At 49.6% G+C, this 15,135-nt stretch overlaps 2 protein-coding genes across 3 annotated transcripts in view; both read left to right on the forward strand.

Annotated features, from left to right (window-relative positions):
- Nucleotides 1-15,135, forward strand: part of orc2 (origin recognition complex, subunit 2) — a 309,274-nt gene that overhangs the window by 282,224 nt on the left and 11,915 nt on the right. The gene's annotated exons all lie outside the window — the stretch shown is intronic.
- LOC139260025 (CASP8 and FADD-like apoptosis regulator) overlaps nucleotides 1-15,135 on the forward strand; it is a 214,536-nt gene that overhangs the window by 11,746 nt on the left and 187,655 nt on the right. For both annotated transcript variants that reach the window (XM_070876091.1, XM_070876092.1), the window contains exons 4-9: nucleotides 4,614-4,749; nucleotides 4,917-5,026; nucleotides 6,392-6,491; nucleotides 10,959-11,047; nucleotides 12,079-12,157; nucleotides 13,654-14,167. In XM_070876091.1, coding sequence (XP_070732192.1) covers nucleotides 4,614-4,749; nucleotides 4,917-5,026; nucleotides 6,392-6,491; nucleotides 10,959-11,047; nucleotides 12,079-12,157; nucleotides 13,654-14,167 — 1,028 coding nt within the window. The remainder of the gene's footprint in view (nucleotides 1-4,613; nucleotides 4,750-4,916; nucleotides 5,027-6,391; nucleotides 6,492-10,958; nucleotides 11,048-12,078; nucleotides 12,158-13,653; nucleotides 14,168-15,135) is intronic.

A 15,135-nucleotide genomic window follows, 5' to 3' on the forward strand; every position in this document is an offset into this window, starting at 1 on the left:
CGGCTGATTTGGATGATACCTGCAATGAAAACGTTGGTTGATCTGTAAAGCTTTACACATTTCTTTTATAACAGTTCCCGTAAAATGTGACCCATTGTCACTCGAAAGCTTTTGCTGGAATTCCGAAGCGTGGTACAATTTCTTTTAACAAAAATTTAGCAACAGTAGTGGCATCGGCCTTTTTACATGGAAAAGGCTTCAATCCATCTAGAGAACACATCTACAATAACTAATACATACTTAAATCCCATACACAAAGGTAATTCAATAAAATCCATTTGTAAATGTACAAAAGGCCCCTTGGATTTGGGTGGGAGGCAGATTCTACCTTTTCCGTTTTACCTGGATTCATTTCTGACAGGTAACACAATTTTCACAGATTTGTTTTGCAACTGCCGAAATACCTGGTGCATACCAAATTGCCAAAATATAATCTGTCATCCTCCCCCTTTTTGTAGTATTTGTATTTATTGTTGGATTACAAAATGTCAAATATGGTAATACTGTTTTTTTTAAAAATTGGACTTCTCATTTATGCTTATAGTGATTCACAGTTCACAGAATGCAAAGTACTTGTTTTATAATTGTGTGTCCAACTTCTGGTTTAGAAGCTGAACATCAAAAACTCCAATCTTTTGCTCTGTAACTTCAATTTTATGATACAGTGTCTCATAAATTACAACCTTTTAAGCTATAGCTTCTGGCACAGCAATTGTGTAATTTTATTAAAAGGCTTCCAAACCCAAAATGTTTTTTCCCAATACACCCAAATGTTTATCAAGGAGAATCACTTGAAATATTTCAAAATCCCAATTCAGATAGTGTACTGCCAATCTTTTATTTAAAAATCTCTTTACAGAGCTAGAAGCTTTCGCGTCAAGGTTTTACACAAAGGGCAATGGGAGCGTACTTCCCCAGCCTGCAGCCTCGCGAGACCCACACAGGCTTTTTTTTTTAAAAGGCATTCCCTTCCCCGTTCTTTATCTCATTCCTGGACTAAATTTATTGTCTTTCAACACAATGCAATTAATGATTGCATGTTTTCTTTTGACAAGTAAGTGAGCATGTCAGATAAATTCTCTTTTTTTTAAACCGCCGGGACCATGCATTTTTAATCTTTTGCTCAACAAACCTATATCCTTTGGGCATTTCCTAGCTCCGTAACTTATCATCCGAATAAATCCACACCTGCGTTTTTAACTTAAAACTTCCTACATACAGGACAACACTACAAAGGGTTAAAAAAACTTTCACTCTGTTTGAAAAAGTGGGTGGAGCTAATACAGTAGACAACTCCACCAGTTTCCCAAACAGGCTTTCATTCATTCCGCAGTCAAAAATTTTACACAAGCACTCTCACTCAAAGACAGACATTCACAAAAGTCTCTCTCCACTCGACAAAGCTTATTGTTTGGCCGGCTCTATTTTTGGATCCATACATCACTATCAGGTTTTTCTTTTTTTCATATTGATTTACCGTATATACTCGCGTATCATGCGACTTTTGAAGACCTAAATTGTAACCTAAATTTGGGGGGTAGCATGATACGCGAGATACAAAATTTGCGGGTGTGAAGTGCTGGCCAAGATTAGGCTGTTAGGCTGTTAAGCAGACCGTATCCATGCTGAATCTCAGCAGGTATCTCCTGGGCTGGATTGCAGCCTCTATTGTCACTTGTACTGTATCTTTGCTGTGGTCTAGAGATCGCCACCCACAACTCCCTCTGAAGTTTGCTGCATTATTAGAGGCTTTAACAATCAAATCTCCATCTATCTCAGTCCATGCTTCTTTTACCCGCAAACACAGTGGAGGCAAATCCGGAGCCTTCATATTTCTTCCCTTCGTAAATGATTTCTCTCCTTCCATCATCCAGTCATTCCATTTCTTTCTTATATTGTCTTTAAATGGCTTATTAATGGATACGTCAAGTGGCTGAACGACGCTAGTCAAGCCAGCTGGAATGATTGCTATATCGGTGTTCGATTCGCGAACAGCTTTCACAACAGAATCCACTCGATGTTTCATGATTCGGTTGTTAAGGTCTGTGTTCGATCGTTGTTATGTGTTAGGGTACTTGTTACGTGTTGGGTACTTGTTAAACTTGTTTGAAAGCCGAGCCTAGTGGCATCTGGTATCTCAAAAAAGTGACTCGCATGATACATGAGATATATGATAAAATCATGTTTTGGGGACGAAAATTTAGGGGTCGCATGATACGCGAGATCGTAGGATACGCGAGTATATACGGTACTTCCTCTGTTATTTTTACATGGGCTCAAAGAATCGGAACCCAGGCCTTTTTTTTTTATTACTGAACCATTGGGTGGAAATGGCCTGCTTCACCCTTAGTCCACTTTACCCAATTTTTAGGTGGTCAGTTGAAGACTGACCACAATTCTGGAGCATAAAATAGGCTGGTGTGCCCTCTGGTGGTGTTTTATTTGTTCCGGCACCCATTCTGGATGATTAAGATTTTTCACAGTTTCTGATCTCACAATTCTTTCGGTCAACGAGTTATCTATGCCCACTTCTCCTGACTGTCACGTGGCCTGAAAAGGCTCTTAATTCGGGCCCAGTCTGGGTGTTTGAGATATTTTGACACGAACCAACCGTAGTTGATCAATCAGTTACTTTCTCAATCAATCCTTGTTTTTCCGAATCACAATTTTCCCTCGTGACTCTTCCCGTTTCGATAATTGCAATATCGCACAAAAGTACTGAACACAACAGTATAACAAGGACAATTAAGACAAACAACAACCACGCGGGTATACAAATCATAGCCTTAAACTCTATCTAAACATATAGTCAATTCTCAGACTGCGTTTTACGCCACTACAGACTGAGTCCTTAACTTATCTAAAATGGTCCTATCGCACAAGGACCCCTGCCCTTTTAAGGCAGTCCTATCGCACAAGGATAATTCCCTTTTTATTCCTATCACACAAGGACTCTGATCCTATCGCACATGGATCATCGATTAATAGCGCTCTTTTACCTTATACTAATGAAGATCTCCCCAGGCTGTTTCCAGATTGGATATTTTCAGGACCAGATCCCTTCTGCTTACAGGCCGAGAAGGAAATGATTATAAAAATAACTTTAGCACTTAAATGTCGAGTCTCGTAGATCGCAGTACCTCCACTGTGGACAACAGATTACATATGCGATTCAACAGTAAAGAGACCCTTTGCGAGAAAAAGGCTCACCATATTCTGGTCAGTTAAGTCTTTCACTGAAGAGGCACTATGTCTGCATCCGTTTACTCACAGAATAGAGGGTAAGCGATCTCGGCGGAACCTCCAAGAAACTGTCGAAATCGCGACTCTCAATTTAACCAAAAAAAAGTGAAACTCTGACATAAACAGCTCGGTAGATGTTCCTTTAATAAGTTTTACTTGCTACAAGGAAAAGCCTTGCTGAGTCAAAGGCTCTGCGCAGACTTCTATAGTTGTACGAAATTACATTATCTTTATACAGAAGAACAAACAAAGAAATTATGGTTCCATCACGTGTATCAATTCTGCCCTTGCGGTCAGCAAATACAGATAAGGAGTTCTTCAGTCACTTAATTAACATTACATACTTGTTTTAATTCCCTACTTATCTATACAGCCTTTATGTAATGCTTCTAAGGTTTAGCACAGCGACAGTTATTTAGTAGGGAGTATAGTTCGAACAAGTCAGGGAGGGTAAATTCAAGGTTCCTTCGCTCACACAGATGGCTTCTGCCTTTCTTTAAATAGCTATCAGTCAAGGTTACTATGTTCATGCAGAAACAGGCTGTCTGCTGCAGGGGCTTCTGGGAGAACTGAGACTCCATTTTGTTTTATTACAAAAGGGTACATTTAACAGAAAATGTAACTTTAAAAGTAAATTTCCACAGTTGTGAAGATCTTTGCTTTTTCTAAAACACATTCACACAAACCCTTATTTCAGACAGGTAATACCCTATAATATAAGTACAAATGAATTAACAATCTTGCTTTTCTGTCCTGAACTACACACGCAGACAGACAATACCTATGATCAGCAGCACCTGTGAGCGGCTTTCTTTGTTGTCTTTAGTTAATTTTGTAGAAAGTTCTGATTTTAAAAGCTTCTCATTTTTGAGGGTTAAGGATTTTATAAATGGTACGGAGGGTCAGACTGTTCATCACTGCGTACAGACGGGTCAGACTGTTCGTCACCTGCGTACAGACGGGTCAGACTGTTCGTCACCTGGGTACAGGCGGGCCGGACTGTTCGTCACCCGGGTACAGACCGGTCAGACTGTTCGTCACCTGGGTACAGACGGGTCGGACTGTTTATCACCCGGGTACAGACCGGTCAGACTGTTCGTCACCCGGGTACAGACGGGTCGGACTGTTCGTCACCTGGGTACAGACCGGTCGGACTGTTCATCACCCGGGTACAGACGGGTCGGACTGTTTGACACCTGGGTACAGGTCAGACTGTTTCAGAAGCCGGCTGGAGAGAAACACCAGGTTTTAAAGGCTATTTTTCAGTCTGTTTCTTGTGATATTGGGTTGCGATTTTGAACAGGTTCCTCTATGTCTGCCAGTCAAGCTGGGAACAGTTTTTGAGTTAACGGATGGCTTTTATCTGCCAGACTTTCCTAGATTTAGTTGTCGAACTGGAGAAAGCGGGCAAGATTGATGCAACTAATTTGGAAGTGGTGGAAGATTGCCTGCAGAATATCAGGAGAATCGATCTGAGAAAAAAGATCTTAAAATACAAACAAACAAGTGAGTGTGAGTAAACACTGCGGGTGGGTGGGGGTCAAACACTGGGGGTGGGCAAACACGGGGGAGGGCAAATTATTGCTGGGGTTCGATTGGTTAGAGGGAGTTTACAGGTTATTGTGCTGTTAGTGGTGTTACTGTATGAAATCTCTGTCTTTTCTCATACTCAGGTGTGTGTGTTCGTTCACTGCGACGATCCGATGCCTATCAGAATGTTATTCCAATTTCTGTTCCCTGTCAGGAGCGTGGATTTGGCACGGAACACTTTGAGCGTACTCGGGTAGGAATCTCTGACACAGAAACAGTATTCAACAAGCAAAGTCTTGGACATGTTTATAAATAAATGGTCAGGGTTTTTTTGGCCTCCCAGCCTTGCCCTTGCACCTTCTATTCAGAATTTGCACCTTGTTCAGCCTTTGATCATTTATAGGGTGTTTCATGTCCGGACCAGTGCTCACTGGAGTTAGTAGGGAGTGTGGGTGCAGTTGGTGGGGCCTGCGCGCAGTTGATAGGGCATGCGTGGGGCGTGCGCGCAGGTTGGTGAGGCGTGTGCGCGTTTGGTGGGGCGCGTGCTCGTTGTTGGTGGGGTGTGTGTGCGCGCGCGGTTGGTGGGGCGTGGGTGCGGTTGCTGGGTGATGCGTGGGGTTGGTGGGGTGGGGGTCATGGGGTTGGTGGGGCGTGGTTGCGTGGGTGCGTGGGGTTGGTGGGGCATGGTTGCGTGGCTTTGGTGGTGCGTGGGTGCGTGGCTTTGGTGGGGCGTAGGTGGAGCGTGCGTGGGGTTGGTGGGGCGTGTGCGCGCGGTTGGTGGGACGTGGTTGCGTGGCTTTGGTGGTGCATGGGGTTGGTGGGGCGTGGGTGCATGGCATTGGTGGGTTGGTGGGGCGTGTGCGCATTTGGTGGGGCACGCGCTCGTGGTTGGTGAGGTGTGGGTGCGGTTGCTGGGTGGTGCGTGGGGTTGGTGGGCGTGGGGTTGCTGGGGCATGGGTGCGTGGCTTTGTTGGGGCGTGGGTTGGTGTGGCGTGGGTGAGTGGTGCGTGGCTTTGGTGGGGTGTGGGTGCATGGCGTGGGTGCGTGGGGTTGGTGGGACGTGGGGTTGGTGGGGTGTGGGCGAGTGGCATTGGTGAGGCGTGGGTGTGGTTGGTGGGACGTAGGTGGAGCGTGCGTGGGGTTGGTGGGGCGTGTGCGCGCGGTTGGTGGGGCGTGGGTGCGTGGGGTTGGTGAGGGGTGGGTGCATGGCGTTGGTGGGGCATGGACGAGTGGCATTGGTGGGGCGTGGCTGCGGTTGGTGGGCTGTGCGTGGGGCAATAGCGCGGTTGGTGGAGCATGGGCGCGGTTGGTGGGGTGTGTGTGGGGCAATAGTGCGGTTGGTGGGGCGTGCTTGGGGCTGGTGGGGTGCGGTTGGTGGGGCGTGTGCGCGCGGTTGGCGGGGCGTGTGCGCACGCGGGTGGGGGACCTGCGCGTGGTTGCTGTGCTGGTTTTTCATCTATTTTTAAGTTGCTGTTGTAATATTGAGCTCCACCTAGTGGACTACTGCAGTAATGTAACTGCTGCTGTAAATACAAGTTCCTGTCGAGTCACCTTATATATGTGTGTTTGTGATGTGGTAAAGAATATATCACAGTTGTCATTCTCATGTAACTTTCAGGAGGTGAGCAGTCTGCAGTCAATGTTTACAAGCTGCAGCAAGGGTCAGTTATTGAGACAGCACGTTCACTCAAACTGCCCGAGATCAGCAGTGGCCTTGTGTAAGTAACAAAAGCTGAACCTTGATATTAATCTCTGTACGTGGTCTAAGGAAGTAGTCATCTTTTACTAACCCCAGCATTATCGTTGTTGTGATTTAGGTGTAATTATTGTGCTACGACCACCTCTGGGGCCAGGATGAGCACAGTCCGTCCCGATATTAATTGCACGGTAGTTAAATGAAGTAACTTCAAAACAGCGCAACAAGCTGCTCAGCACCTGAAAGGGGGGTGAATGCTTCACATTTCAGGTAGAACTCCTGATCAGACATGGCCTGAAGCTGCAGGATTGCCTACTCTGGTAGTTTTTGACTGTACAGTAAGCGGTGGGGTTCCTTCCTTACTCCCTTAGGCAGTACCCCGGAGTCGAGGATGACTTGTTTTCACACTAAAATGAGTTCTAAGGTGACTGATGAGACCAATACAGGATCTACAGTCTCTGTCACAGGTGGGGCAGACGGTGGTTGGAGGTACGGGTGGGTGGGGTGCTTGATTTGTTGTACCCTCCTTCCACTGTTTGTACATGGCTTCCGTGTGTTCTCAGCGAAGAGACTCGAAGTGTTCGGCGCTTTCACGGATGCTTCTCCTCCACTTTGAGCGGTCTTGGGCCAGGGATTCCTAGTTGTTGGTGGGGATGTTACATTTTTTCAAGTAGGCCTTGAGGGTGTCCTTGAAGCATTTTCTCTGCCCTCCTGGGGCTTGCCTGCAGTGATGTAGCTCGGAGTAGAGAGCTTGTTTCGGAGTCTAGTATCGGGCATGCGAACAATGTGGCCCGCCCACCGGAGCTGATCGAGCGCGGTCAATGCCTCGATGCTGGCCTCGAACGCAGATGTTGGAGTGCTTATCCTGCCAGTGAATTTGCAGGATTTTGCAGTGGCAGCATTGGTGGTACTTCTGCAGTGCTTTGAGGTGCCTACTGTACATAGTCCATGTCTCTGAGGCATATAGGAGGGCGGGTATCACAACTGCTCTGTAGACCATGAGCTTGGTGTCGGGTTTGAGATCCTGATCTTCGAACACTCTTTTCCTCAGGCGGCCAATGGCTGCACTGGCACACTGAAGTCGGCATTGGACTTCGTCATCGATATCTGTCCTTGCTGATAGTAGGCTCCCAAAGTATGGGAAGTGATCCACGTTGTCTAAGGTCTCGTCATGGATCTTGATAATCTGGGTGCAGTACTGTGTGGCGGGGGCTGGGTGGTAGAGAACCTTTGTCTTACTGATGTTTAATGTGAGGCCCAGACTCTCGTACGCTTCAGTGAAGGTGTCATTAATGGTTTGGAATTCAGACTCCGAGTGTGCACAAACTCAAGTGTCATCCGCATGTTGTAATTCAATGACAGAGGTTGCAACAACCTTGGATCTGGACTGGAGGCGTCGGAGGTTGAACAATTTCCCGCTTGTCCGGTAGATTAGCTCCACTCCATCGGGAGCTTGTTAAAGGTGGGATGAAGCATTGCAGCGAGGAAAATTGAGAAGAGCATTGGTGCATTGACACAGCCTTGCTTGACACCGGTCTGCAATTGGTGAATCCGTTGGTAAGAATCACGGCTTGCATGTCATCGTGAAGCAGGCAGAGAGGATGGTGACAAGCTTTTAAGGACAGCTGAATTTGAGAAGGACGTTCGATAATCCCTCATGGTTGACAAAGTCGAAGGTCAAAGAAAGCCATTCATAGAGGCTGATGCTGCTCCCTACATTTTTCTTGGATTTGTCGCGGGGTGACGATCATGTCCGTTGTGCTCATTAGTGGGCGAAATCCGCATGGTGACTCTGGTAGGAGTTCTTCAGCCACTGGGAGGCGACGATTGAGGAGGATTCTTGCAATGATTTTTCCTGCAGCAGATAGCAGGAAACTCCTCTAATTACCGCAGTCGGACTTGTCACCTTTCTTGAAGATGCACACGATTACGGCGTCTCTGATAACCCCTAGCATTCTCTCCTGCTTCCAGGTCAGAGAGAGGAGGTGATGTAGTACTTCGACAGAGATTCCATCTGCTCCTGAGGCCTTGTTGTTTTTCAGTTGTCGGATGGCCTTTTCAACCTCATGCCGGGCTGGGATTGTGCCGAGGTGGTGGCGGGGAGCATGCTGTGGGATGGAGTTAAGGACACTCACGTCAAAGACAGAGTCTTGGTTGAGAAGATCCTCGAAGTGCTCCATCCAGCGGGCACTGACTGCTTCTCTGTCCTTGGTGAGCACCTCTCCGTTCTTGGCTCTCTGGAATAGGACCTTGAGTGCTTGGGTCGTAGGTTGGCTTGACTACAGTAAAAAATCCACGCACGTCGTGATTGTCGGCTGGATGCTGGATCTCCTACGCTTTTTCCACCCACCATCTGTTCTTTAGGTTTCGAGTTTTTTGTTGGACCTCAGCCTTCAGTTGTCTGTAGGTCTGCTTTCTTTCACTCGAGTTGTGGTGTTGTTTCCAATTCAAAAATGCCTTGCGTTTGCGGTTTATTAGCTCCTGGATCTCCTGGTTGTTCTCATCAAACCAGTCTTGATGTTTTCTGGTAAAGTAACCAAGAGTCTCTTCCCAGGTGCTAATTATGATGGACATGAGAGCAGATCAGGCACTATGGACCACTCTGCGGCTCCGGTACATTGGAGGTTGTCTGTGAGGCGTTGGCTGAGTAGGGCTTTCTTTGCAGGATCTTTGAATGCTTCAGCGTTGATTTTTATTGCGGCAGCATCTCTGTTGCCCCCGACATTTTGAGACTACATTGATGGAGATATCAGAGCGGATTAGCCAGTGGTCAGTCCAGCAGCCATCAGCTCTTGTCATGGCGCGAGTGATGTGGACGTCCTTGCAGTCCCTCGCTCGGACGATGACATAGTCTAGCAGACGTCAGTGCTTGGAGCGAGGGTGTTGCCAGGAGTTCTTGTACTTGTCTCTCTGACGAAACAAAGTGTTGGTTATGTCAAGACCATGTTCTGGGCATTTCATCAGGAGGAGGATACCATTGGTTTTCCCTACCCCTTCCCTGCCAATCACCCCTCTCCAATGGTCTGTGTCCTTTCCAACTCTGGCATTGAAGTCGCCAAGGAGAATCAGCTTGTCGCCCGTCGGGACAGGGATTGTTTAAGGCTGGAGTAGAATTCCTCTTTGGCCTCGTCCGTAGCTTCCAGGGTTGGGGCACTGATGACCCTAGCGCACTGGTTCCGGGTTAGGGTGAGCCGAAGGCTAATGAGGCATTCGTTTATCCCATAGGGGGAATCTCTTAAGATGCCAAACTAGCTCATTTATGATGGCGAAGCCTACCCCATGGGGATGGCATTTTTCTTCTGGTTTACTTTTCCAGAAGAAGGTGTATTCACTACCTTGTTCCTTGAGCTGACCTTTTCCTGCCCCCATGTCTCACTCAGGGTGACGATGTCGATGTCGAAATGTCTGAGTTCCCAGGCAATGATAGCAGTACGACATTCTGGTCTGTCACTGTTGGGGTTGTCCATGAGCTGTCCTGATGTTCCAGGTCCTGAACTTCATTTTAAAGGGTGAAAGATGCCTGTGCGTGTCTTGGTCCAATGGCAAGGAGATCCAAGGCGATAGGAGACCAGGCTCTGCTGCATGGGCCTAGCACACACACAGACATGTTCCTACTGACCCCCTCCCTCCCTCCCTCAGGTCCTCTCTCCCTGCTTTTCAGAGATCGCAGTGTAGGTGAGCGCATTAGTCTTGGAACAACTTGCAAATTTGTCCATAAAATACTGACACTGTACCCCGGGTCCCCCAGCTCCAATTCCAGCGAGCTGCTCTCCTGCGTTTTTCCACTCCAGCCGCCCATGCTTTGGTTGTTGGTTCTTTACTAGTGACCACGTGTATTCTGGCCTCGTGTCCCGACTCCCTGCTAGTCCGAGCTGTACCTCCCTTGTTCCCGAACTTGCTGCTGGTTTCATGTCGCGACCTCCTTGGTGGTCCGGGCTGTACCTTTCCTGGGTCCCGACCTCGCTGCTGGCCTTGTGTCCCGACCTCTCTGCTGGTCCGAGATGTACCTCCCTGGGTCCCGAACTCGCTGCTGGTCCATGCTGAACCTTTCCTGGGTCCTTGCCGCCTGCCGGTCCTCCGGTCCTCCGGTCCTCCGATCCTCCGATCCTCCGATCCTCCGATCCTCCGATCCTCGCTGCCCGTGGCCCCCTGGCACTGGAACCTAAATGTAGCACAGGTAAATACTGGCCTGGTTTCCTGCGACGTCACACTTTGATTTCTTTTGACTTCTCTCCCGCCCCTGGTCTGGTCTCGCGCCGGACTCCGGTGCTTCTTTTCAAGTCCCCGCCCTAGTCTGGGGTTAACTCGCTCAGACACTGCTGGCTCTAGTGACTGGAGCAGATTCTCTCCCGGAAATCTTTGCGCATTTCTACTGCATGGTCTGGAGGTGTTCCTCATGAGCTGTTTTTGATTTGTATGTGGAGGTTGACAATTAACTGACAGAGTGAGATTAGCTGCTTCACTCACCCTGCCTGCTTTTACTCTGTAGCTGAAGAGCATCATTTGGAGACACTGAGCAATCCAGTGCCCGAGTCAGCCCAGGCTCCTGCTCCAGGAACAGGGTGTGCGGTGCAGCAGGTAACAGATGGCACACATCGTGGTGGGGGTGGGGTGGTAGGGGGCGGGGGGGGGGGCACACACATTGGGGGAAAGGTTGCAGCATTGGGATCACACGTTGAGGAGGTGCAAGTACAGGAAAGGTCGAGCACACACGAGGGAGGGTTACATAGGAGAGGAAAGGATTAAACACAGATGGTGTGGGCAGGCAGTGGGGAATGGGAAAGACAGTTTGGCGAGGGGAGATTTGAGCACAACGCAGTGTGGACAGGGGGGGTGGGGGGGCGATCGGGGGCGGTGTGGGTGGGGGGGATCGAGGGCAGTGGGGTTGGCGGGATCGAGCATGGTGTGGACAGGGGGGTTGCGTGGGGAGGTAGTTGTGAGATCGCAATTCCAAGGGGGGAAATATGTGTGTGTGAAGAAGGTTGGCAGACGCTGGATGAGGATAGAATTGGGCTCGGCTGTGATCTCCCACTCCCATCCCCCCCTACCCCCAGCGAATATCCTGTCGAGGCTCCTGCGCCCTGACGGGGTGTGTGAGGCGGCTAGTGGTACAGGACTGTACCCCAGCGAAAGTTAGCTCCTCGGAGAAGTAAGATATTATAAGTTCATACCTTCGCCCCCCCAATAGCTCACCCCACCTCTCGGGCCGCTCTTGCCTCTGAGCCAGAGGCTTGTAGATTCAAGCGTCACTCTAGAGTCTTGAGCATAAATTTGAAGCTAACACTCCCCGGTGCCTTTACTGAGGGAGTGCTGCACTGTTGGAGGTGCCATCTTTCAGATGAGACGCTAAACCGAGCAGAATGCTCAGGCCCAAAGCAGAATTTGAAGAGGAGGAGGGGAGTCAACATTTATCTCTCAACCAACATCAGTAAAACAGATGATCTGCTCAATTATCTCATTGCTGTTTGTGGGGGCCGAATTTCCCTACAACAGTGACTACACTTCAACAGTAATACATTGGAAGTGAAGCACTTAGGGCCGTCCTGAGGTTGAGAAAGGCGCTATATAAATGCAAATCTTTCTTTATTACACTGTGCTTTGTGTTACAGAATTGGCAGGAGATGTACAGGATGCATAGTAACCCCCCGGGCCTCTGTTTAATCATCGATTGTATTGGAACTGATGCAGGTAAGATGCTCTAACCTGGACTGCGCGGGAGTCCAATCAGTCTGCAGTGAACGCTGAATGTTGTGATAACAGTGGTGGGCCACTAGTCGGTTGGGCAGACTCACCAACAACCTGTACTTACCCAGCATCTTCAACATAATACAATGGCCCAAAATGCTTCAGATGCCAAGACTGAACACCATGTGGTGGAAGAAGTAGGTTATGGGTTTGCAGACAAGGGCACCAGATTAGGCAGTGAGGATACAGATGTACCGTCATAGATAGTGGGCCAAAGCTGAGTGAATGAGAATTTGAGGCGAGCTCACCTGGACACACAAAACAAATTGACATTTCCACTATCGCCCTGTTAGAACAGATGGTGTATGAGGGAGGCTCCCCACACTTACTGACTCCTCCCTCGTTACCCTAGTACTGGTACGTTAACCCCTGCCCCCCCCCCCCCCCCCCCCATTCCCTGTGTATTAACCCCCCCCCCCATTCCCTGTGTATTAACCCCCCCCCCATTCCCTGTGTATTAACCCCCCCATTCCCTGTGTATTAACCCCCCCCATTCCCTGTGTATTAACCCCCCTCCCATTCCCTGTGTATTAACACCCCCCATTCCCTGTGTATTAAGCCCCCCCATTCCCTGTGTATTAACTACCTCCTATTCCCTGTGTATTAACACCCCCCATTCCCTGTGTATTAACACCCCCCATTCCCTGTGTATTAAGCCCCCCCATTCCCTGTGTATTAACTACCTCCCATTTCCTGTGTATTAACTACCTCCCATTTCCTGTGTATTAACTACCCTCCATTCCCTGTGTATTAACTACCCCCCATTCCCTGTGTATTAACTACCTCCCATTCCCTGTGTATTAACTACCTCCCATTCCCTGTGTATTAACTACCTCCCATTCCCTGTGTATTAACCCCCACATTTTCTGTGTATTAACTACTCCCCATTCCCTGTCTATTAACTACTCCCCATTCCCTGTGTATTAACTACCCCCATTCCCTGTGTATTAACTCCTCCCCTCCCATTCCCTGTGTATTAACCCCTCCCATTCCCTGTGTATTAACCCCCCCTCCCATTCCCTGTGTATTAACCCCCCTCCAATTCCCTGTGTATTAACCATCCCTTCCCTGTGTATTAACTCCCAGACCCCCCATTCCATGTGTATTAACCCTCCCCCTCCCATTCCCCGTATATTAACCCCCCCATTCCCTGTGTATTAACCCCCCCCATTCCCTGTGTATTAACTACCCCCTATTCCCTGTGTATTAACTACTCCCCATTCCCTGTGTATTAACTACCCCCCATTCCCTGTGTATTAACTACTCCCCATTCCCTGTGTATTAACTACTCCCCATTCCCTGTGTATTAACTACCCCCCATTCCCTGTGTATTAACTACTCCCCATTCCCTGTGTATTAACTACTTCCCATTCCCTGTGTATTGACTCTCATTTTCTTTGTACTGACTCTGTCCCCTTTCTGTTGGCTGGCTTTACCAGATTTATTGAAGGAGACGTTTGAGGCCCTGCATTTCCGGGTTGTCCTCCACCTGTACGTCGAGCTGGACCAGCTGAAGCAGATTCTGAGAGAAACGTCAAGGCGGGAGGATCTGGCCGCCCTCGACTGCTTTGTGTGTTGCATCGTCAGCCGTGGGACTCCGGATTGTGTGTTGGCAGTCGATGGGAACAGCCCTGGACTTCCTTTTGAACAAATCCAGCGCTATTTCAAAGGGCAGAGCTGTCGCCCCCTGCTGGGCAAGCCCCGGCTCTTCTTTGTTCAGGACTTCCTCAGGGCCGCGACCGTCTCTGACAATGAATTGGAGACAAACGCTGCTCGGAATAACGGAGACACAATTCAGGCTGACGGCAGTGACTGGGAGGAAGTCATTCCTCAGGAAGCGGACATCCTGTGGAGTTGCTGCCAGGTCTCTGAGCGCCTGCATCTCCAGGCACCCCAACAACCGTCATCCTTCATGCGCACACTCTCTGAGTGTCTGCGGAAACATCAGCACAAGTGAGTACTGGAGGCGTCGGGTACACCAGCTAAAGCTGGAGCCCCCGCCATGGGTATAGCTGCGGCCCCCGCCACGGATAAACCCTCAGCCCCCGCCACGGGCTACCCTGAACGATACTGACTGCTCCTTTATTTGTGGTTAAAGCCAACCTCTCATTAACTTGGGCTACAGTATCGCTTTGTGTTTTTTCCTGTACAACAAACAAGGTAGGGTTGAGCTCCCACCAGGCACGATAGAGATTGGTCAGATGGTTATTGCACAATTCCTGTTCTGTAGGTAATAAAAACAGAAAATACTGGAAACACTCATTGGGTCAGCTTGTATCTGTGACACGTTAAACAGAGTTTATGTTTCATTGTTCTAGTACCATCTCCTCTTGCCTTGCACCACCATCCCTTTTATTGTTTAATCTCTCCTGCCTTCCACCCTATCACAGACCTTCCCTTTTGTTCTTTCCACCCCACTCCTCCCTCCTCCCCACCCCTCCCCTCCTCCCCACCCCTCCCCTCCCCTCCTCCCCACCCCTCCCCTCCCCTCCTCCCCACCCTCCCCACCCCTCCCCTCCCCTCCTCCCCACCCCTCCCCTCCCCTCCTCCCCACCCCTCCCCTCCCCTCCTCCCCACCCCTCCCCTCCCCTCCTCCCCACCCCTCCAATCCTCCCCACCCCTCCCCTCCTCCCCTCCTCCCTCCCCTCCCCTTCCTCCCCTCCCTCCCCTCCTCCCCTCCCCTCCCCTCCTCCCCTCCCCTCCTCCCCTCCCCTCCCCTCCTCCCCACCCCTCCTCCCCACCCCTCCTCCCACCCCTCCCGACCCCTCCCACCCCTCCCCTCCCCTCCTCCCCACCCCTCTCCTCCCCTCCTCCCCACCCCTCTCCTCCTCCCCACCCCTCTCCTCCTCCCCACCCCTCTCCTCCTCCCCACCCCTCTCCTCCTCCCCACCCCTCCCCTCCTCCCCACCCCTCCCCTCCTC

This window comes from Pristiophorus japonicus, chromosome 3 (assembly GCF_044704955.1).
Source record: "Pristiophorus japonicus isolate sPriJap1 chromosome 3, sPriJap1.hap1, whole genome shotgun sequence".
Classification (NCBI taxonomy): Eukaryota; Metazoa; Chordata; class Chondrichthyes; family Pristiophoridae; genus Pristiophorus; species Pristiophorus japonicus.